The sequence below is a fragment of the Punica granatum genome, chromosome 7 (assembly GCF_007655135.1).
Source record: "Punica granatum isolate Tunisia-2019 chromosome 7, ASM765513v2, whole genome shotgun sequence".
NCBI lineage: Eukaryota > Viridiplantae > Streptophyta > Magnoliopsida > Myrtales > Lythraceae > Punica > Punica granatum.
Genome location: NC_045133.1, coordinates 1,913,086 through 1,936,430, shown reverse-complemented (window position 1 = coordinate 1,936,430; position 23,345 = coordinate 1,913,086). Strand labels below are relative to the sequence as shown.

The 23,345-nt window shown below is 40.3% G+C and overlaps 3 protein-coding genes across 3 annotated transcripts; all 3 read left to right on the top strand.

Annotated features, from left to right (window-relative positions):
- On the top strand, positions 1–3,697 carry LOC116214020 (probable U3 small nucleolar RNA-associated protein 7). The gene is made up of 8 exons (XM_031549232.1): positions 1–313; positions 511–579; positions 696–785; positions 985–1,117; positions 1,278–1,396; positions 1,748–1,815; positions 1,915–1,963; positions 2,403–3,697. Exons 1-8 carry the CDS (start codon positions 287–289, stop codon positions 3,432–3,434), a joined length of 1,587 nt encoding a protein of 528 aa, XP_031405092.1. The 5' UTR covers positions 1–286; the 3' UTR covers positions 3,435–3,697.
- A 434-nt stretch (positions 3,698–4,131) lies between these two features.
- LOC116214021 lies at positions 4,132–6,493 on the top strand. Its single transcript, XM_031549233.1, has 3 exons — positions 4,132–4,491; positions 5,147–5,269; positions 6,113–6,493. Exons 1-3 carry the CDS (start codon positions 4,248–4,250, stop codon positions 6,268–6,270), a joined length of 525 nt encoding a protein of 174 aa, XP_031405093.1. The 5' UTR covers positions 4,132–4,247; the 3' UTR covers positions 6,271–6,493.
- Positions 6,494–12,105: 5,612 nt separating this feature from the next.
- On the top strand, positions 12,106–16,801 carry LOC116214653 (protein IMPAIRED IN BABA-INDUCED STERILITY 1). Its single transcript, XM_031550059.1, has 9 exons — positions 12,106–13,109; positions 13,564–13,848; positions 14,008–14,325; positions 14,450–14,677; positions 14,816–14,913; positions 15,102–15,195; positions 15,273–15,824; positions 16,092–16,224; positions 16,376–16,801. Exons 1-9 carry the CDS (start codon positions 12,729–12,731, stop codon positions 16,393–16,395), a joined length of 2,109 nt encoding a protein of 702 aa, XP_031405919.1. The 5' UTR covers positions 12,106–12,728; the 3' UTR covers positions 16,396–16,801.
- The last annotated feature ends 6,544 nt before the right edge of the window (positions 16,802–23,345 follow it).

Genomic DNA, 23,345 nt, shown 5'->3' with positions numbered 1-23,345 from the left:
TCAAAGGAAAAACCCTCCCTCAATCTGTGTCCCTCACCTCCGGCCGTGTTACTGTCTCTGCGGGTGGCCTCCTCCCTGACTTCCGGCAGTGTACCCTCTGCGCTACACGGAGCTCTCTGCGCTACACGGAGCTCTCTGCGCCTCAGAAGAATCGCCGGAAGAAGTCCCGCCAGAGCGAAGTCTCCGAGTTCTTCCTCCCTTCACCGGGAGCCCAATAAATATTCCAATTCGCTTGCAGTGTTTTTCCTAGATATCAATATCTACAGCTTTTGCAGCAGCAGCAGCTATGTTGTTGCCAGCTGAAGGGAAAGAGGTGACGGACGGTTTTCATTTCATTTTATGTTTTTTTATCAAATTTTGTAAATTTTTCGGTCTGATGATGATGCAAGGTTCAAATTTTTTAGTTTGGGATGGGGGGCGAACTGCTATATGTAGTACTTACTCTGTAGATACTAGGTAGATAGTTGTCTCGATCCTTGATGCTGATGCGGCGGGATTTCGTATGTGCAGGAGGAGATGTCGGAAGAGTTGGAAGCAAAAGTGAAGAGGTATTTGAGAGGTGAAGGTGCTAATTTGGAGGTACACGATGATCTCCCAATCCAATTATTTCTTTTTAGCTTACGGACAGGCTACTGGCTGGCCGCTTGTAGTCATGTTTTGTGATTTTAATTAATGTATGTACTCGAGAGTTGCAGGCTCTACAAGATAAGAAGTTGAAGACCCAGCTTGCTATCAGAGAAGATTTATATGGCAAATCTGCAAAAGCTGCCGCCAAGGCAGAGAAGGTGTGTCTTTTATCTCATATATAGCACGCTATGATCTCGGAAGAAGAATACCTGCAAATATCAGTTACATGTTTTGCCTTTTTTGTGTGTGTGTGTGTGGACGCAATGATTTGTATTGAGAATGCACTGTGTAGAACAAATGTTCTATGTCTCCTTGAATTGAAGGAGCGTTTGATATATGAGTGATTGTCTTGGTCAGTGGCTTATGCCAAGCGAAGGAGGTTATCTCGAGGCGGAAGGTTTAGAGAAAACATGGAGGATCAAGCAAGAATCTATTGCTCGCGAGGTAGATATATTGAGTGCAAGGAATCAACATGATATCATCCTTCCAGGTTGATTTGCATTCCTTTGATGCTTTGTCATTTAACTACATAATTTAGCTAAAAGCTGTTTGTTTTCTGCATCAGCACGTGCTATTTTAACACCCCATAATACTAGCATGTTCATTGCCATATATACCAGTGAATAACATCCTGTTTTAATGCTCCATAGATCTCGGTCCATACACTCTGGATTTCACTTCCAGTGGACGGTATATGGCAGCTGCTGGGCGCAAAGGCCACCTAGCTCTTGTCGACATGAAAAACTTGGGCCTTATCAAAGAAGTTCAGGTAGGTGCTGCATTCTTCAGTTCAGTGTTGGATGCATTTCTGAGGAATTACTTGTTTCATTGCAAGGTCTATTTCAGTCGGTTGCACTGTTGTTATGTAAGCTACTGCTGTGAATTCAGGAAATAATGGACATCTTTTGGGTCGTCAAATGTAGAATAAGTTTACATTTTTCCTTTTTGCACCGAGTAAGAAGTATAAATAGAAGTAAATTGAAGGGACATTGCCGGCCCACTTACCTGCAATTCGGTTCCAGATGCAAGCTAAAAATTTGGAATGACTTTGTGGATTGGACATTATATACTGATATAAACCTGACTGTTAGCTCTTCCTATTGGTCAATGTTTCTTTCAGGTGAGAGAAACCGTGCGTGATGTTGTCTTCTTGCATAACGAGCTCTTCTTTGCTGCGGCACAGAAGAAGTATGGATTTCTTGATTCTCATTCATCGCTAGATAATTTTATAGTGTTCTGTTTAGTGGATTAATTGGATTCTTGAATGGATCTGTAAACTCTTTACAGGTATCCTTATATCTATAATAGGGATGGCACAGAGTTGCACTGCCTAAAGGTGAGTCGTTTGATGCTTATATGACCCTTTTATTGTTCTTCATACACTGCACTTGCATTGGTACTTTGGCCAAATCTTGCAAATCCTACTCAGCAAACATTGTTTGACGCTTTATAAAGTGCTATATGCAGGACTTTTGGTCCTTGAAATTTCTGTTATCAGAGATGTAATACTACCAGTTTGCTGCTTCTTTTGGATGCACTTTTTATGTTATTTTTTCATTGCACGCGATCGAATTTTTTTTCCTCTATTTGCAATTGACACAGTCATTTTAACCCGTAGGGATTAAAATTGGAATTATCCTGTCAGTCATTGGTGTAAAACCCCAAATAATACAGAATTGTAACAGTTACTGGTTTTTTTTTTTTTTTGGTCTTGTAAATGTGTCTCAAGAGATCATGACGCGTTGACGTAAACAAATTTACTTTTGTCGTTGCAGGAACATGGTGCAGTACGCAAACTTCAATTTTTAAAGAACCATTTCCTCCTGGCATCAATAAACAAGATTGGGCAGCTACATTATCAGGATGTTACGGTTGGCGAGATGGTTGCTAATTTCCGAACAAATTTGGGCCGCTCTGATGCAATGCGGGTTAATCCATTCAATGGTGTTGTCACTTTAGGCCATTCAAGTGGGACGGTTACCATGTGGAAGCCCACAAGCTCCGCCCCTCTTGTCAAGATGCTCTGCCATCACGGGTCCATCTCAGCCCTGGCATTCCACCCAAATGGGCATCTGATGGCTACTTCAGGAAAGGATCGGAAAATCAAGCTATGGGATTTGAGGAAGTTTGAGACCCTTCAAACTCTCCCGGGACACGCATGCTCACTGGACTTCAGCCAGAAGGGTTTGCTCGCCTGTGGGAATGGGTCTTTTGTACGAGTATTGGGTAATTTCTCAGATTCACAGACCTATGAAAAGTACATGACCCATTCGATCGTGAAAGGTTACCAGATAAATAAGGTATTGTTTCGACCCTATGAAGATGTGTTGGGGATTGGGCACTCGATGGGTTGGTCTTCCATTCTTATCCCAGGATCAGGGGAACCCAACTTCGATTCTTGGGTTGCAAACCCATTCGAGACATCGAAGCAGAGGAGAGAGAAGGAAGTTAAGAGTCTTCTTGACAAGCTTCCTCCTGAGACCATCATGCTGGATCCATCAAAGATTGGTACGTATAAGCCTCTAACAAAGAAGGAGAAACCGACAAAGCAGGAGAGAGAAGCCAAGATGGAAGAGGTTGTAGCTGCAGTGAAGGATGCTCCGTTGAAGAAGAAGACCAAAGGGAGGAGCAAACCGAGCAGGAGAGCAAAGAAGAAGCAGGAGAGCATCGCGATAGCTAAGCGGCCTTTCTTGGAACAGCAGATGAAGGAGGACGGAGCCCTGTCCAGGAAGAAGCAGAAGATCAGCGAGGAAGTTCAACTCCCTGCCTCTTTGCAAAGGTTTGCGACTAAGAAGAAAGGGACGTGATCCGCCGGCCTGGCTCGATGATCTATCTAACACAATTTTGAATATGTTTGTGCTTATTATTACGGGCAAAATCCTTGTTTGTTTTTGTCATAATTTATCCTTTTAGTTAGGAAGTTCATGGAATTTCATTTCCATTTTCCCTTTCGCTCAACCATTTTTGGAATCTTCCCGGCCTTCCCCATATCTATATATGGCATGTTCACATTTTGTAGTATTTAATATTTAATATTTATTTAGGGGAAATTAAAAGAAACAGTTCTACAGTAGGACACATTTTCATCTCTCATTTCCTCTTTTTTTAATTACAGCGGAGGATCGCGAGTTTTAACTTTAATACATTAATATGAAATGATAACTAATAGGTGACTTGAGGAAGAACTAATAGCATATAACCGTCTTGAGTGAAAATTGGATTGCACATTTGATCTTGGTCATATACTTGATAGCTAAAATTATTGATTTCATACGATAATCGTCCCCTAAAAGCTTCGACGTGAGATTTTGCAAGCCAACTATTTTAGCCGCGGAATCTCAGATTGAATAAATCGATATTTTGTGGTTTTGGGTCTGAATCTTGGATTGTCTTGCCTCCATTTGGGTTTGGGAGAATAATATCAAAAGATTGGGGGTAAGAATCGCATAATTTAAAACTGGAGAGGTCCATATTGCAGTACTGTTATATCCTTGTTAACGGTCAATGCCCATTTGACGGCGGGATTTTCCGTTAGGATAAAACGGCGGGTGTCTCAAAGCGGGCGTCTCGACAAACACGTACGGACCCTCTGGGCGACTCACCGACGGTACGGAGCAGTGATGAGCTCCAACTCCCAGTCCTCACCGCGCCGTTCCCGCGGCGGCAACAACGGCGGAGAGGAGCGGCCGAGGTACTTCGATTTGAAGGCGAAGAGTAAGTGCTGGGCGAAGGCCGACGTCGTCCCGGGAAGGCACCCGGATAGGTGGCGCAAGGACGCGGCCGGGAACATCGTCTGCAAGCGGTTCTGCAACTGCCAGGGCTGCCTCTGCTTCGAGTACGACCACATCGTCCCCTTCTCCAAAGGTCACTCACGTCACCATGCCTTTTGTCTGTTTGTATATGGTGGAAAATTCGTCGCCTCTGCTTATCATTTGGCTTAGACAGAGTTAGGATTTCATGAAGAACCCTAAAGGGCTTCTTGTTTTACTTAATTACGCATCAATAGCAGAGCTTGAAGTAGTGTGTTAATTTTGTGATGCGTATATTAAGAATGTTTGAGCTCGTGTTGATTCAGTGACCAATATATTCATGGGGCGGTGATTTTCGACAATTTCTCGCTGCTTATACAATGGTGCTGTGAATGTATCTTGATATGATATAGACTGGTTGTTTTGCGAGATAAGTGTTGAAATTTCTTTCTATAAAACAGTATTTATAGAGTACAACACAAAGTGCTCCAGTTTTGTCTGCCCGGAACTGCAAAAAATAAAATAAGATAACTCGAACTCCATATTGAGATCGAGATCGAATAACCTCAATTTGGGATCTCGTGAAACTTTTTCCAGTCATGTAAAGCTCCAGTTTCTTGGAAATATTAGCTGACAAGATGAGCTGAGCATGGAAAGTTTCTCGAGAAAGTCTGTTATTTTGGATGACAGTGGACATCTCTTGGTGGCTTTAAGAATCGAGATGTATGCTGGTATTGAATGCTGTTAGGCTTGGATTTGTTTTGTTGTAGGCGGTGAGTCCAGTGCTGATAACTGTCAGATTCTTCAAACGAGGGTGAACAGGTTTAAGTCGGACAAGGAGCAGGTGGATAAAACTCAGCTCAAAGGATACTCATGTGAGATCGAGTTTACAGGTACGTTTTCTTCTCACTGAAATCACAAGTCATCTTGATTCTAGGGCTGAAGAACATTTATAGGTCAATTAGATCTTTTTCAGGTCTCTGAATTATTTACAGCTGCCTACTTGTCGAAATCTCATTTCGGCTTTGAGACTGCAAGCATGGGTATCGGATGTTGTAGCTTCTTGATAGAGTGCTGATAGAATGGTTTAGACATTTATGTGTGCTTTGAATCTCTATAATAATGTGACGGGACATGCATAGATCTTAGCTTAAGGTATTGTAGAACAGTAGATGGAAGATATCAACAGTTTTCCTAGGGTCGTTGTGGCATTCTTGGAAAAAGATTTCAATAATCTTGAGTTTAAAAAGATGGGGCATGAGAATAGAGTGAGTTCAGCAATTGCCTGAAAATAGCCTCTGGGTTGTATTTAAAATTTAAATACGGAGAAATTGGTTGAAAGGACTTACAGGTTTTAAAATTCCAGTGCATATACAACCATATCCAGTATCTCGGCATCTATTAACCCCTGATTACCGCTCATCGTGGTATTGTAATGGCAAGAAAAACGAGTGAACTGCGTTTATGTCAGGAAGAGCAGGCAATCATGGGAGACCATGTTGTAAGAATTCTTAGAATGATGCAACATCAATCAATCTCTATAGCGGTGATGGCAAATGATGCGATGACAAACAGGGTTGAGCGTGTCTTTACTGAAGATACTATAGTAATGGTGCCGATCAGACTAATGTTTGTTATTGTTATTCAAATGAATAATTTACATATATAATCACCACCACGTTGAGGATCAGAATTTAGTGATGATGTACTAGTATTGATAATGCTCTAATATGCAGATAAAGAGCTTGACATAATCGAGATGGCTGTTTATGGGGACGTGATCCGGCCAGGAAACCAGTGCCGCTGCAGGACTATGGCCGAAATGCTCGGTCAATACAAGTCAAAAGACCGTGTGGCTGCTTGCAAGCTCCCTTACTCCAACGAATCCTTGTAGTAGGAAAGGATCAGAATCTCTTGCTCTCCATTTTCATGCAACTATGAATGCAAACTTGTACGGGCTTACGATGCAGAAGCCCGCATTCATTGCTCATGTATCCATTTGATGGTGCACATGCCCAGAACCCAAGAACAAGCATTTGATTGCAAAACGACTTGTCCTTCCTTGAACATCGTCCAGAGTTGGGGAATTTTATCATTCTTACTGCTGTTTTTCTTCAGATGAACTAACTTTGACGCCTATGCCAATTTTCCAAGGAACTGGGAAATGAGAGAGACCGCAAATCGCGTCTTCCATTCCGGTCTTCCGAGTTTTTGCCAGAAACTGAACATGGAAGCCCACGGCATGTCCCAAATGTTAAATGACTTTGAATTCTGCAGTGGTCCTTAACGGAAGCGATGACCGACTCGTGACAGCAAGTCGACCGAACACATTAAATCAATGGTTGCTTCTCTGTTTGTCTCATTAAGCATAGTTTTCCACGTACCTGAACCATGGACTTATGTCTGCAAACCTCAAGAGTCAAACAAACGTGGTCTTGAGGCTGCATATTGTTTGGGTTTAATAGTCTTCCCAATATTTATACTCTTCTATAATCTTGCCGTCAGAAAGTCGGCCATCTAACTCATCAAGTCAACATTTTGTGGAAAATTGCTGCAGAAATGTCTCATTTCTTAATTATTGTTCTTGTTTAGATTAGGAGATGCAGATGCACATTCTGATTTAGATTGGTATGACAGGATCATAATGCTGCTGAATGCTGATTGGGCTGTCAGAAATTTCCGGAAATCGTTGTCAATTACGGTACTTGATTTGTAGTGTGTACATGCGGACCGCATGTCGGATGTACCTCAGAAGACGTCAACAAAGACTCTGAAAATCTCGTCTTCTTGGAAATGACTTTTTTCGGGCTTCTGCTCGAGAAAAAGATGAACGGTCGGGTGCAACTTTTTCGCGCGGTGAAATACTCGGTGTTGTAACCCGAAGTATTGGCCGGAACTCCGATGATTTTGGGGGGTGTATCCATTGAGCCGTGGGTTTGGCATGGTGGGGAGAGTGATGATTCCTGGTGTTGATGGTATTGTCGCAAAAGAGCAATGCATGCAGAGCTGTCTTCCTCTTTGAAAATCTATTCTATTCATCTGTCTAACCATATGATTAGGAGATTGCCATCATCATCAGTTTTGGGCGGACCAAAATAAAGAAAAAGCCATGGATTGATCATGCACAAGGAGACAGAGTACGAGATTGAACAATGTTAGCCAAAATATTTTTTTTCCTTTATCTTTTTTTTTCAATTATAAAAGAGGTTTATGAATTATATATATATATATATATATAATAAGTTTAACAATATGAATATAAAGAAAAAAAAAGATGTGAAAATCTATTGAACACGGAACCTTTTGGTGTCATCAAGATCCTGTCATAACAACATACACCGATTTCTCTTTTTCCTTTTTCTTTTGCAAGGTGTGCGGTGGGTAGTGGTTAATTAATCATTTACAATGAGCACCAAGTCCTATTGCGACCTCCACCATTGAAAGCATCTCTATGCATATAGCTAAGCTAGATAGCAGAAATCACCTGCCAACTCTTTTGGACTGATTAATCTTCTAAATAGTACTGCGATGGGAGTTAACAAACTTCCATCTTGATTAGCTCGTCCATCCCGACCGAATGGGCATGGAGTAGGTTTTGATTCAGAATCGAGTTAGTACTTGTCGGATTCTTCATCGATATATATTGTCCTAGCCACCTAAATAAAGCTATGCTTGTCCCGCATGGTCCATCGGGGTTTTTATCCCATCCCGATGGCCACGACCCAATACCCCTCACTGACCGCGTTTCAACGAACACTGATCTATTAAGGAAGGCAGCTGAAATGTGAAAATCACAACATAGTGAGTAAAGATTGAAGGCCTACATGATAAAGGTAACTATGGTTGATAGGTTTCTCTATCTACTCTCTACTTCAATGCAAAATTGATATTCTAAATTATATATTATATATATCAAAAAATATTATCCATTCGTAACAACTAAACTAAAAATGGGATAATTGAGAGTCTAATAAAGATTAATGGGAGAACAGTTAAGGTTGGAAAGTGATTGAAATGTGACACCGCTAGACCTACCTTTGACCCCCACCAACAATTATTCCAATTCTCTATAAGAAGCCTTGCCCTCCTCGATGCCTAAGATGCTACTTAAATTGGCATATAATCAGCAAGTTTATTTACCTATATATATCTCATTTATGTTGGTTTTAGGGTTAATATAGCTCCAAAGGCTATGTATAAATTGCTACATAAAGTACCAAACCCTTTGATAAAAGAATAAGAGGAGAGAGGGAGATTTTGATTGCAAATTAAGAAGATAAGAAATTGAAACACGCGAGTCTAAGGTGGTGTTTGGTTTCATAGTAGGATTTTAGAATTGTGATTTTGATTTTGATTTTGAGTGGTATAAATGGAGTCCACCCTTTGACTTTGTAAGAGTTAAAAAAAGTAATATAAATGGGACCCATCTTTGAATGAGTTATTTTGTTTTGTAGTGGGTAAAATTAAGTTAGAATTGTGATTCTAAAATATAACTCTGAAACCAAACAGAGCCTAAGATGCCCATGGAAGCAAGGAATCAATGAAGTATAGCTGGCCCAAATTTGGTTTTCGCGAATAGGGAGATGTAGAACGATGCATCATGCATGTATCATATACAATATTCAATTATGTACATCAATTCATGTGAACTGGCCTTATTTTATGCGCACCAGCTCAAAGACGTTCATGTTAAGATAGCACCATTGCTCATGTTCGTCGAGGTTCATAATATCACGTCGAATTTTTCAAGCGCTGTCATTAATAATTTATAGCATATAGCAACTTTTTTTTTCCTTTTCGGTGAACAAGCAACTACAGGGAATTTAATAAGTCCATTAGGGATGTCATGTGGGCATTGAAAGATTGAGAAGAGGCATGATTAAAGAACGAGAATGTGGGGGTGTCAAGTACATAAAATTTTATGCATGGCAGCAGTCGATTGTACTCTGAACTGTTGAGGTATGGCCTGATCACAACAATGGGAGGCACGCAGCAATAATGCCCTAGAATTGAGAAAAATGTAATTTGGTGGCGGTGATCGTTGGCACATTTTTGTGATCATTTCAAAAGAACAATACGATGTTATATCATCAGTCATTAAATCTATTTAAAAAGTAATAATAATTTTATATTTTAGAATCATTTTTTAAATAGATTATTGATAGATTACAGTGTAGTGTAATATCTTCTAAAGAATAAGTTTATCATATATACTTTTTTTTTTGAACATATATTTTGATATCCAAAAGTTTAACGTCATGGATCATTTCTCTCTTCAGTTCCCTAGATTTTGACTGATGTGTGTGTGTATAAATAGCTGTATATTGGGTTGTCTTGTCCAGTCGGGCAATTTTGGTGAAAGTAGGAGTGAAATAAGTGCAAGGATATATGTGCCATAAAATGGGTTCTCAATGGCTTTCACATGATCCTCATTTTTGTAGTGAAAACATGCAAAGATATATTCAGGGTAAAGCAATGCATTCATGAGAAAGAATGTGTAGTACGGAGATGCGCGTTTTCTTTATTAGTTATGAGAATTTTCATTTCATTATATAGGTCAATACCCTTCCTTTTAACGGAATTAAGAAAATAATGCATTTATAAATAAAAATTTTCTAATAAAGATTATTTAGCTAAAAAAGGAAATTCTCCAAACTGCAGAAGACTTTGATTTAAGGTGGTACAAAATCTTTTATTGCCGAGGATTCTTGCTGCAACGATCAAAGATGAATACGAATATTAGTTTGATTTACTGCCAAAAAAAAGGAACAAAAAAAGTAAAGGGATCGTATGTTCGGGATCAAAAGCATGTGGGCCTAAATTGAAAAATAAATGAAAGGGTTAAATACAACTGGTTTGTTTTTACTACCAAGGAGACATAAGGTCCCAACCCAACCATTAGGCCATATAGTGCCCTAGCATTTGCTCCTTCCCCCATTAAAATGAAGCAATATTATTATATTCATTCATGCCCTCATTTAAGGATCCAAGGGACCTCTTTTTATGTGAGAAAGAAGATGAAATTGTAATAAATAAAGGGATTTTAAAAAATAAATAGTTAATAATATATATATATATATATATATATATATAAAAAGAAGGGGCTGGTCAATGGGTCATCCCTTTCAAGACACCCATTATTTAAAAATTAGCAAAACCATTACCCCAAAAAAAAAGTTGCAGAACTATTAATTATTATTGTAAACAATAAAAAAGGACAATTTGAAGAAACAAGTCAAGCATGGGTTTAGCATAGATTGAGATGGTAATGAGAGACAATCTTTTTCCTGGGCCCACCAAAAACTCAAACGCAGTGGGGACATACCATGTAAAAGAAATGAGGAAAATGGCAAAAGTCAGACGTAGGAGCTAAAAAAAAGTGTGTGCAAAGAACTGAAAAAGGAGGAGACCATTTAATACGGTAGTCGTTATCTTTGATATGAAATTAAAGAGATTTTGATTTTGATTTCCCATCAGGATATACATTTGGACTCTTTATTTTCTATTTTCTATGCATTATTAGAATCATAAACTTCCATTCTTTGAAAAGAAAAAAAAAAGATAAAGAGTAAAAATCAGAGGAGAAAATGTGTAGAAAAAGAGTGAATATTGTCTTCATTCCTCCCAACTTTCTCTCTCTTTTGTTTTAATAACTGCAACTTATGAAAATATCTCTTTAAAAAATATTTACTTTTTTGAACCTTTTCCTTTTTATGATTATCCACATATTTAATGAATGCCCAAGCCCAACTCATTATTCAACTTTACCTTTTTATTTCTTTTTTCTTTTTGCAATTGCCCTTTTCCTTTTCTCACTTTAATCAATTGCGGCCTTTCACAGTTTCACTCTTCTTATTCTCAATTTCTCACCATATTCTCCATTTCCCTTACCATAATACATTCCACAGCTTGAAACACCTAATAGCAGCAAATGATCATTAAAGTTTCCCAAAGTGATTAGTTCGGTAACTTACCGATCGATCCAACTCATTAGTCCTTAGGTTGGTTTAAATACGCTTATAAGCGATGTAAAATTTTCATAGCATATCACATTTTATCTGTTATAAGTTTGTTCTCACTATACAATTTATAGTTATCTCGAAAATTTTCGATACAGATTCGAGACATGAGTGCCTCGAACAATATCGCGAATTCGATCACATAACTCTCCGTGTGAATGCATAGAGAAATAAGTCACCCTAATTGACTTAGGCCCCTTCCGCTCTGTCACTCATGTGGACGGAGGTTCTTCCTCAATTTAAAATTCTTAAGGGGAAAAAATAATAATTCAGAATCCCCCAATTACTCGGATTAGTCAACAAGTCAACGATGAGCCAACCCCTCAATCCACGAAAATTTCAGTATCCTCTCACGCGCCTCCCTCGTTGTCATATTGGCCCAAGGATCGGGTGGTCACGGTTCGACCCCAGGTCGCTTAGTTCGAACAGCTCGATGATCGGGATTAATCCCCCCGAATCATCACGTACATCCTCCTATAATGTGCAACTAATTAAGAAAAAAGATATATTATACCCGTTTCACATACAATTTTGATTCATTCGTGGGGCATGACGATCACGAATACCCGAACACCAAACGTATTATATATTGTGACTGGATAAAAATGAACCAACGGCTGCGATTGCTCCGACGCGGTTAGGAACATTACGACGAGAGGATAGGAGAGGAGAGGGGAGACAATGGAGACAGAACAGAACGGCAAATGAGAACAAGAACAGGGCATGAAGAGGGAAGGTCGAACAGCGGCGTTGTCGGGAGGGGGGAGAAAAAGAAGAAGGAAGTCAAGCCATGCCAAAAAGGCTCTCAAATCACTTTCATTCGCCATTATATACTGTCTGGCCCTACAGCCCCCACGTCTCAGAGACCTCCAAGTTTCAATCTTTCCGCTGATTCCGCCCGCCCCCTGTTCCTTTCCTTCTTCCCCTGTCTGAGCCTTCACCCTTCCCTCCGTCCATTGAAAATCTACCCTTCCCGCGATTGCCGCTGAGCTCAACGTCAAAGATAATTCCCCCCGCAGGGAGAGAGAGAGAGACAGCGAATTTTCGACAGGGACTGAGGAGAAGCTTCTATCTTTAGCTTCCGTATAAATTGTCTTTCGAAGGTTTTGATCGTTTCTCCCCTGAATCTATCCAACCCAACCCCCTGCTCTCTCTGCTCTGTCCCTCACCTGAATTCATCCCCGGGAAACAAGGAGCTTTTCGAAGCTGTTCCGGTTCCGGGTTTTTCTGTTCTCGGGATCCGGGTCGGCCCCCGGTCGCTTGGCGGGGGGGCGACGGCGGCGGACTCGGTTCCTTATCCTTCCTATGGTTGTCTGAGGTCTGAGCGAGCTTCATGGGGTGCGTGACCTCGAAGCAGGCGGTCTCCGTGACCCCGGCGTTCGACCACTCGGGCCTGTTCCGGGACGGCAATGTGGGCCCAGCAGGAGGGTGCAGGAACAGCTCGGGGCGGTCCCGGGTCGGATGGACCGAGCTGGAGAAGAAAAAGGCCGAGCTGGCTGCGGTGGGGCGGGGGAGCGAGGTGGGGGCATGCGAGTCGGGGAGGTCGACCTCCAAGGAGGGGGATTCTGTGAGCTTCCGGCTCGGGAACCTGCAGAAGTATGTGGAGGGCGAGCAGGTGGCTGCTGGGTGGCCCGCATGGCTGAGCGCCGTGGCCGGCGAGGCCATCCAGGGCTGGGTGCCTCTCAGGGCTGATGCCTTTGAGAAATTGGAAAAGGTTGCATTGCTTGAATTCCCTGGGTCCTGGAATTGCATTTTGTACGTAAAACGGGTAGTTTTCGTGATCGATTTTGGGTGAATGATATGCCATTGTTGTTAGTTGATGGCGTTGGAATGAAGGCTGCATCTTTTATTGTGGTTTAAGTTTCTGTCTTTTCTTTATAGTTTATCCTCAATTGAGAACATTGTTAAAGGTTCAAAATTTGGCATTTAGTGATCGGACTGCTTGCTTCCATGTCCATTTTGTATTTGACATGATCTTTGTTTGGTATAATTTGCCTTTTCACGCAAGATTTCCGGAAAAGGTTGCGGTAGTAATTATCTCGACGTACTATCGACTTCAGAGTCGATGGAAAATTGTCTGAGAGGAGTTTGAGTACTCAACTGCTACAGCTGCTGTTAGCTTTCTTCAATCTAATTATCTTCCATTTTGGTTATCCTGTTTGCAATAGATTGGACAGGGCACATACAGCAGTGTTTTCCGAGCACGGGATCTTGAGACAGGAAGGATAGTTGCTCTAAAGAAGGTTCGGTTTGACAACTTCGAGCCTGAGAGTGTCAGGTTCATGGCGAGAGAGATACTGATTCTCCGCAGGCTGGACCACCCTAATATCATGAAACTGGAGGGCTTAATTACTTCAAGATTGTCATGTAGTATATACCTTGTGTTTGAGTATATGGAACATGATATCACTGGGCTGTTGTCTTGCCCCGACATCAAATTCAGTGAGGCACAGGTTTGTTTATTTAATTTTTGGGTTTTGGTGATGCACCAAATAGTGTTCGTTCATTAGTCGGTTATCCTTCTTTGTGTGAAATGTTGAAAAGTGACTAAAAGGACCGCAAAAATGAAATATATTTTTGTGCTCATTGGTGCAACTAATTTTTTCGTGCAGATCAAGTGTTACATGAAGCAGTTGTTGTCTGGGATTGAGCACTGCCATTCACGAGGTGTGATGCACCGCGACATTAAAGGGTCAAACCTTCTCGTGAACAATGAGGGAATTCTGAAGGTTGCTGATTTCGGGTTAGCAAACTTCTGGGTTTCTTCTCAGAGGCAGCCCTTGACCAGTCGGGTTGTGACGTTATGGTACCGGCCTCCCGAGCTTCTGCTTGGATCAACAGATTATGGGGCTTCAGTTGATCTATGGAGTGTTGGGTGTGTTTTTGCTGAAATTCTTCTTGGGAAACCCATTCTTCAAGGAAGAACTGAGGTAGTTACCATTTAGAATTTAGATCAAAGCAGTAATCAAATATTCTCCGTGGTTTGTGTTTCTTTAAGCCAAACTTAACCAAGCTAAAAAACATTCTTGAAGAGCTTCTCTTGCACATCTCCAGGTGGAACAGTTGCACAAGATCTTTAAGCTATGTGGCTCCCCGCCCGATGATTACTGGAAGAAATCGAGGCTTCCTCACTCGACTCTGTTCAGGCCTCAGCAACCTTATGACAGCTCCCTTCGGGAGACCTTCAGAGATTTGCCGCCTTCTGCTGTCGACCTGATTGAAACCTTGCTTTCGGTTGAACCTCACAAGCGCGGGACTGCTGCTTCGGCTCTCGCATCTGAGGTGAAAACATAAAACAATAATATCCTCATTGGATTCTTAGGGGGGGGGGGGGGAAAAAACCCAAAAGCAAGTGGAAATTATTGAGGCTGAGATTCTTACTGATGTAGAATTAATTATATATTTCCATGATTTGTTCAGTATTTCAAAACAAAGCCATACGCATGTGACCCATCGAGCTTGCCCATATACCCTCCTAGCAAAGAGATCGATGCGAAAAATCGCGAGGAGGCAAAGAGGTAATGAGTCCCCATTGACTTGATTCGTCTAGACATTTCCTTAGCAGATAAAAATGTTTCGCTTTCAGAAAAATAATAATGATAACAATAATAAGCAGACATCGTGGACATGATTCTGAACAGTCTAATCTTAAAATATCACTACTGTTTTTCTGACGTGTTCTATCATCTATGGACTTTATTTCCAGGAAAAAGAGTAATGGTAGTAGATTCCGTGGCGCTGACGCTACGAGAAAACCATCAAGGAAGCCGCTCGGGACCAATAAATTGGCGCCATCGGAGGTGCTCCCACCGGATATATCTTGATGATTATGTACATTCTTGTCCGAAAGCCGACTTAAGCTGATTGTTTCTTGCAGGATTTCCCGTCCCAAATGAAAGCTGCTCACAAGGTTTATACTAATGGAGCGGTACATATTCTCAAGGAAGGAAATGCTAATTCAGGTGTTGAGGCACCAAAGCCTTCCTTTGATCTGCCCGATGAGGCTTCTCATGCAAAGAACGCGTCTCAAGGGGACATCCCCTTCTCAGGGCCACTGGAAGTATCTTCCTCGAGCGGCTTCGCTTGGGCCAAGAGAAGGAAGGACAGCTCCTCTGGTAGGGCTCACCACTCTCGGTCCATTTCTCGGGGCCACATCTTCAATGTCTTGGAGAACAACTCTGCCGCTATTCAATCGAGGAGCAATATCGACTCCAAGCGACATGATAATGGGAGCTTATTGCACGAGGGGCGTGGCCACTCTAGAGGGGGTTACGATTCCTACGAGACCATGAAGCACGCGATGGTGCATAAACAGTGGGGCCCGTTTGAGCGACCTGACTCTTTCGATGCTTCCGATGAGTACCACTCGCAGGAGCTATCGCTGAAGCTCTACCTAAGGGAGGAAATGTCATCTAAGAGAAGCGATTTGGTAAGTCTGGCGAAATGAATAAGCCGATAATATCTTCGCACCCGGAAATAAATGCCTTTGGATCCTTCTAAAAATGCATTCACACTGCTTGAGAGTCGGTGGATATTTACTATTTAGGCACGAGTTCCAGAAGCAAGTCAACATGCCCATATACTCGCGAGCAATGGAAACCAAACCAAATCGTGAAGCTGTGATCTTGTGAAGTTAATTTTCTGTTGATTAGTCGTCAGTGCAATTATATTCATTATAATGTCCATTGTGTGGCAGGGTTATCATTCTAATGCAGAAAAAGTCGAATTTTCGGGGCCCCTTCTGTCGCAGTCGCATAGAGTCGATGAGCTCTTGGAGAGACACGAGCGTCAGATCCGACAAGCTGTGCGGAAGTCATGGTTCCAGAGAGGTACTTTCTTTCTCGGTAACTTTCTTATGATCGTGGAGATGGTGAAAGAGAAGGAATACATCGAGCTCAGGGATCTGTTTTGTAAGTCGATCATGCTGCAACTTTTTATTCCATTACTGACTCCCTGATCGGGCGATCTCTCGATTTGCAGCCAAGAAGCAAGGGAAGTAATCCTATGGATGAGTTTTCAGAAACCTCCAACAGGAATTACCCTCGTCTTGCAGCGGGGATGAGAACAACCTCTGATGATGTTCAGACATAGAGCCGTCGCTAGCTCTAAGTCTGGCAAGGTCAAATGGATGGATTGGGGAAACACTATAACCGTATAGATCTTTCACATTTCGGGTAACAGCTGAGCAGAGGCTGATCAGCATGGCGAGGCAACATAGCCGGCCGTACTCAGGAAGCAAGAGCAGTTGTATCGTAACCCTTCGGTTTAGTTTACGATTCTCTTATAGCCCCCTTGTAATATCTTTCCTTGCCTTCTCTTTCGCAAATTCTACTGAATCTCCCCGACAGTGTACAGATCAATGACGATAACGATAATTTTGCTTGCAAGTCCTCTCTTCGATCTCCACTCTCTGTCAACTCAGGCCATTAAAGGAAAGATATCAAAGGAAAGGAATAACTATTTTATGTGTTTTCCGGGGCAAACTGATCGTTAATGTATCTACCTAAAAAACTGATCGTTAATGTGTTATATGTTCATATCAAATCCATCCCCGAATCTTGATCCGAAAGGTGAACCGAAAGCAACAAAAACATGAGGATCGGAGCTTTAGTTTGTTTCCTGGAAAACACGAGATGTCAAAGCAGTTGGTGTCAAAAACATCCATCACGAAAATCTATTAACATCATGTAGTTGTCCCGAAACACATTCAAATATCCGAGGACATCGATACAATAGACCGGAAAACGTCCAAATTCTGCCATATAATCTGATAGGAATCTCACCTGTGTCCCTGTGCTTGTCCTAGGCATTTTCAAGTTTCAGGGGGAAGAACTATACGAAATCCCAAGGATCATTGTATCGAACAGATAAAACAAGGCAACGGGGAGACACATTTCCTCGGGCTAGGATTTAAGTGAGGCTGTGAGCTCCACATAAGTCCCAGCCCATTACCAAGTGGACAGACCCCAGCAAGCCCAAAAAGACATCCAAGACCCGACCTCCAAAAATGGAGCTGATCGAGTTCGAGTTCGGGTTCAGGTTCGAGCTTCTCCTCCTTGATCAGCCTTGCTACTGTAATGATCATCGTCGAGAAACCCTTCGCTTCAGCGAATCGTGACTCTTGGACATAGAAATGATGAAAAGACTAATGGTAACTTGTGGAAACTTATTTTCTAGAGTGCACTGGTTAGCGACCGATCTGTATACGTTTCAATCAACTCGGCTCCTCAATGTCGATCCCGACTGGTGAACTTGGAAGCAGCCCTTGTCCTCGCACTTATAATTAAGCGTGGAAGTCGGTACTCATTTGTTTGTTTTCCCGCAAAATTACAAGAGAGTATCTGAAAGTTTATTTACAAGAACATACGACCAAGTATCTGCCAATATATCCATTAGAATCAACTGGGGAACAACAACTTGTGAATCAATCAACATCAATATCTCCTTATAAAACATTTAAATGCTTCACGACATCGCATCATCGATCATTGAGCATAATAGCCTCTACAATATCACCAGCATTAGAATCATTACTATAAAAAAAGATTCCATAACTTCATATAATACATTTCAGAGCGAAAAATCCGATCAGATTTTCAAAATATTGCTCCCTAAAATTTCAAGTGCAGTTTGTCATGCATCGTTGGATGTAAGTTGAATTTCTCCCTTCTACGAAAAGAAAGCAAAAGGCCAAAGATCGTTTATTAATTCATTGTGGGTGTACTTTTGCAATTGGTGTATGTGGAAGGAGGCCCTCAATTATTGTGGGGATAACCCATAAGGTGAAGACAGGACCAAAATATGGGCCAACGTGTAAGGACCGTAGGATTTTGGTGCAATCTTACTTATGGTAAACCCTATTGTACTCGCCCTGAAACCGAACCAGACCGATCGTCGATTTTGTTCCATGTCATTTTCCTTTTATCGGCATCCTTGCCTGCCAGTCGATGAACTTGTCGGGGAACGATCGTTGTCACCTGTTCAGTCCCTTTTGGCCAAGCCAGCAGATGTGCCCGTCCTCAATCCAATATGGCTCAAGGCCGGTGTGTCGGGTCGGGTCGGGAAGCTAGTGAAACCGTGAGAGTCCTCGTCCTCCCTAATCAGCCATTAGAAAGCGGGACCCGCTGCATTAGACGTAATTATTGCTCCTTAACATACACATAATTAGACATCTGACCTTCACTGCAGTGAAAGTAAGTGGGGCCCATGACAGACGGGATTCAATCTTCGCCCTTCGTTGTGCTGACTTTCTCCTCACGTTGACGCCATTTGATCGAGAGGCACAGCTCACGTTTTGCCACGTGGAATTGGATGGCTTGATGGAGTGGGCAGCACGTGCACTCTATACCCCTTAGGCTTACACCACAATGCTCCGATTAGTTAATTACTTGTTTTTCTACAAATTAAGAGCCCTTCTAATCTAATTATCGGGTCTAATTTTCACTCAGGGCATTAGTTAGTTTGCTCTGTTTTGCCGCGATGTGCTTTCATTGAACTTTGCATCCTTTCACTGCCGATAAAATCCGAAAATTAACCGTACAGACTGTCAATTGCATCGGACATCACGGTTGATTAATTAATTGTTTAATTGGTGGCTAATTAGGGGGTCGCTTGACAATGATGAAGTCAAACCACCTCATTGCCTCTATGATTGTCAGGGAAATTGGCTGTTTTCTTCGGCTCGGTCGGTCCTTAATCACGTGCTGGTCTCGTGATGTAATTTTCTTTTTTGTCTCTGTCCTTTTCCCCATTTTCCCGACGAGTCTATGACAAGAAAAGGGGTACAATAAGGTAATTAGGCACTGAGAACTTATTATCAGCGGTGTTCATAGCTTAATTCGTGTAATTGCATGGTTTTTCAGGGGTAATTATTATCAACATATGTGTCCATCGTGCGAGGATATACGAAAGACGCATTTCAAAGTATAGTTCGGTTACGCTGTGGATTACGAGTAGAATTTTATGGGAAATCGCATAAATAACCATGTCACCTTGAAGATACATTACTAAATATTTCTAGCTCTAATACGTTAAAAAAAATTTCACATTCATTCTAGCACTTCACGAAACAGATAATCATCTTTCGAGCTATAAGCTATTCTATGAGTACGCTATTGGTTCCTCCTGACACCACGAGGCATGGGATCGAACCGAAGAGCTCTTGCCATCGGTCGGTTCAGGAAGGAAGGGATTAGCCCACGAAAACGGGAATGGGGCCCACTACGCTGCGTTATTGGATGGACTTAGCTTGCATGCATTCAAATCCTAAATAGGCCCATTTTGCACGGGTGGAGACAATATCGCACGTGAGGGATCCGGTGGTGCGCGCTGCACGGTGGAATAGATGGCTCAGCCAATCAGCTCTACAAGAACTGTCACCGTGTACTATGGTTCTGGTCTGATTGGCTGAACTCAGATAATGTAAAATAGTCTGTGCGCAGCAGACCATATCTTTCTTTGATTTTTTTTTTCGGCCCGTTGCCGCACACCGAATCCACGATTAATTTAAGGCAATTTTTTATCCCACGTTGCGCTTTATTTATTGTGAAAACTGAAAAGCTCTAATACTAATAATTGTTCCCGATGTTGCCTTTTTTTTTTTCCTCATCTTATAAAGTAAATTTAATCAACAAATTTTCAAAATGCCATGATTTTGTTAAATTTGATGCATGATGACTCATTTTCAAGATTGCAGTTAATCCGCGTAAGTATCAACGAAACTCATCAATTACACCGACTAATATATATATTTTTTCGTACATTTTTAGGTATTTGAAATTTTACTGGATATTTTTCATACAAATATTCTGCCAAGAAAATGATAATTTTTTCTTTGAAACTTTTCTGCTTCGAACTTTTTATTTGAAACATGCAAATAATTTTTTTACAATTAGTTAATAAATGAAAATTTATATTGTTCTTGTTGTTGATTACATCTACATCTATCAATCTATACTATTACAAAAGGAAAGCCTCCCTCCCTTTGGCCTCACTTTTTATTTCAAAAGAAGTCCTTGATAAAATAATTCCGCAATAGAAATTACATGATTGAGGATAAATTTATAGATATAATAGAGAATTACCTCCCGATGGAGGGGATGATCATTGCCTCCATTTTTTTTCCCCTTTTTATCGCCCTCCCCTCCTGGACTGTTGCCTCCATCACCTTTCTGTTTTTATCTTTCCTTCAAGATTCTATCCATCAATAAGGTAAGAGATTAAGGGGTTGTTTGGAAATAAATTCAGTTTAATTCAACTGCATTTCAATTATGTATATATATATATATATATAATTTGGTTGTAATAATAAAGTGGATGGAGAAAAATAAAAAGTAATGATGGTGTAGTTGAATTATGAGAAAAAAATGAAAAAAATGATGAATAGTTGAGAACAAGTAATGATTGTATTGTTGAATTGTGGCAAAAATAATGAATAGTTGAAAGAATTTAGTATTAAAATTGAATTGAATGGTAAGATAAAAAAATTTAAGAAAAAAGAAAAAGTAATAATTGTATTGTTAAATTAAAAATAAGTGAAGTAGAGTAAATAGAGTTGAACTCCAAAACCAAACAAAGTCTTAGGTTGTGTTTGGTTTTAGAGTTAAGTAGAATTGAGTTTTGGTTTTAATTGATTTGTAATGATTGTGTTGTTGATTTCTGAGAAAAAGTGTGAAAAATTAATAAATAGTTTAGAGAAAGTAATTATTGTATTGTTAAATTGTGAAAAAAGTAATAAATAGTTAAGAAAATTTAGTATTAAAAATTAAATTGAATTGTTAAAAAATTGAAGAAAAATGAAAAGTAATAATTGTGTCGTTAAATTGAAGATAAATGGAGTAGAATTAAAAATCAATTGGGACATAAGGTTTTTAGGGGTTTATTGAAACAGTTTTAATCTATTTTATCCCATAGGTAGCACACAGGTTATGCGACTAGTTATTATTAAGAGAAAGAGAACGAATCCACCAATGGCTAAACTCATATGATTTTTGTAAACTTTCCTCGGTAAAGTTTGCTCTGTCAAATTAATTTTTTTCCTATTTTTCTAAAGAAAATCTTTTCATTTATAATGAGGCATATATACCTAAAATAAGCAAATAGAAACTCTAATAAAAATAGACATATAATGAAAACCAAATATGAAACTTTTAAATTATCAAATAAGAAAGTGTGCCACGAACACTTGACTCTCTTTCTCGTTTCACTTAGCAAAATTAGAAATGGTAGAACATGGTACCTATGTTAGTAATAATAAAAGATCTACCCAGAGATGACGTGGCAGTGGCAAGTCAAATTTGTCTGACCATAATCAAACTTACGCGCCAAACAGCAAAGGGGGGAATTGGGCGTGCGAGGCGATGATTTCACCCACCTGCTATAAGCCTGGAATTATTGGGATTTGGGGCTAATTTATTATTTCTTTCTCTCTTTTTTTCGCGATTTTATTGGAATGTTATGAATCCAATGTTCACTATATTGTTACAGTAATATTAAATAATTATATTTATCTATCACAAATAAACATTTTCTTAAAAATGTATGCTAATTAGCGCTGTAATTGTTGAAGATGCTATAGTGCAAATATAATGTGGCCAGGCGGCAAAAAGCTGTCTATGCACGCAATATCCTACTATGCATTTTTCTGATATTCTGCATTCTCATTTACGTTCACATAAAATATTAGTTGATCTTCCGTGAAAGTATTGAAATCAGTTATTCTTAAGTGTTGTTATGAATTTAGAATTTTGAAATGGAGTTATAATGCATGTTATAGAACATCAGAATAGTCGTCATATCGTAAATTTTGACTCCTTCATTTCGAGTGAACCATATATTTCTAGAGAAAAAAAAAAGATCTAGGAACTTGAATGCATTTTTTGAAAATCAATTCATTTTCTTACGTTTTGCATGCAATGGAAAAAAAAATCATTTAATGCTAAATTAAGAGCCAAAGTATGGAGACTAGCTTGCCAGAGCTCGACTTGCAAACTACTCTCGTAGATTAATGACCGCGGCAACGAAAAATGGAAGGGATGATCTTAGCATGCTATGGTTATGTCTAGAAAACGAGCAATTTAACCCTACACGCCCAGTCAACTGCACGATGAGCGGTTTCATTTTTCCAAATTTTTTTTTTTTGATATCCCAAAAATTATTTTCGTTAGACTTTTCAATATTCTTGTTAATCAAAATGCTGAAAGAAGTATTTATTTTTTTAACTGAAGATGAATTTCCTTTAAATGAAAAAAAAACATTAATTACAATTATAACCCCCCAAAGAAATGAAAAAGAAAGAAACACCCTGAAATCACAAAATGACCAAATTAGGCCCAAAAAAGCATTACCGTTTAAAAACAATAATTGGCCGTAACCCAACAGTAAACATAAATCAATCAGACATTGTCTGAAAGAGGTAAAAAAGGAACATTTTTTTTTCCAACAATGGCCGCCTGAAGAAGAAGAAGATGAAGATGAATGAACGGATGAATCAGAAAACTACCCACCGAGCTTCCCATGTCTCTCTCTCTCTCGGTGTCTTTCCGATTGAGTTGAGCCAAAGCAAAATTGGATGAAAAAGCCTGAAAAAGGAAGGACCAAAGCAAGAACCGTATCCCGACGAAGCTTGCATCCCCCCCAACATCTGATCTTCCCTACCTCTGCAACTTTTCTCTCTCTACAGTGTCTCTCTCTCTCTCTCTATATCTGCCATGGTGGTGGTGGTGTCCTGATAGCCCACACAAGTGTCGTCATTGCCACATGTGTACACATACAGAAGAAGAAGAAGAAGAAGAAGAAGAAGAAGAAGAAGAAGATCCCATTTTGATTTAATCAATTAAATCCATCCCATCCCATCCCCATCCCCATCAAATTCAGTCATTTCCTCTTCTTACCCAACAACAAAACTCTCCACCCCCTTCCTTTCTCTCTCTCTCTCTCTCTCTCTCTGTCT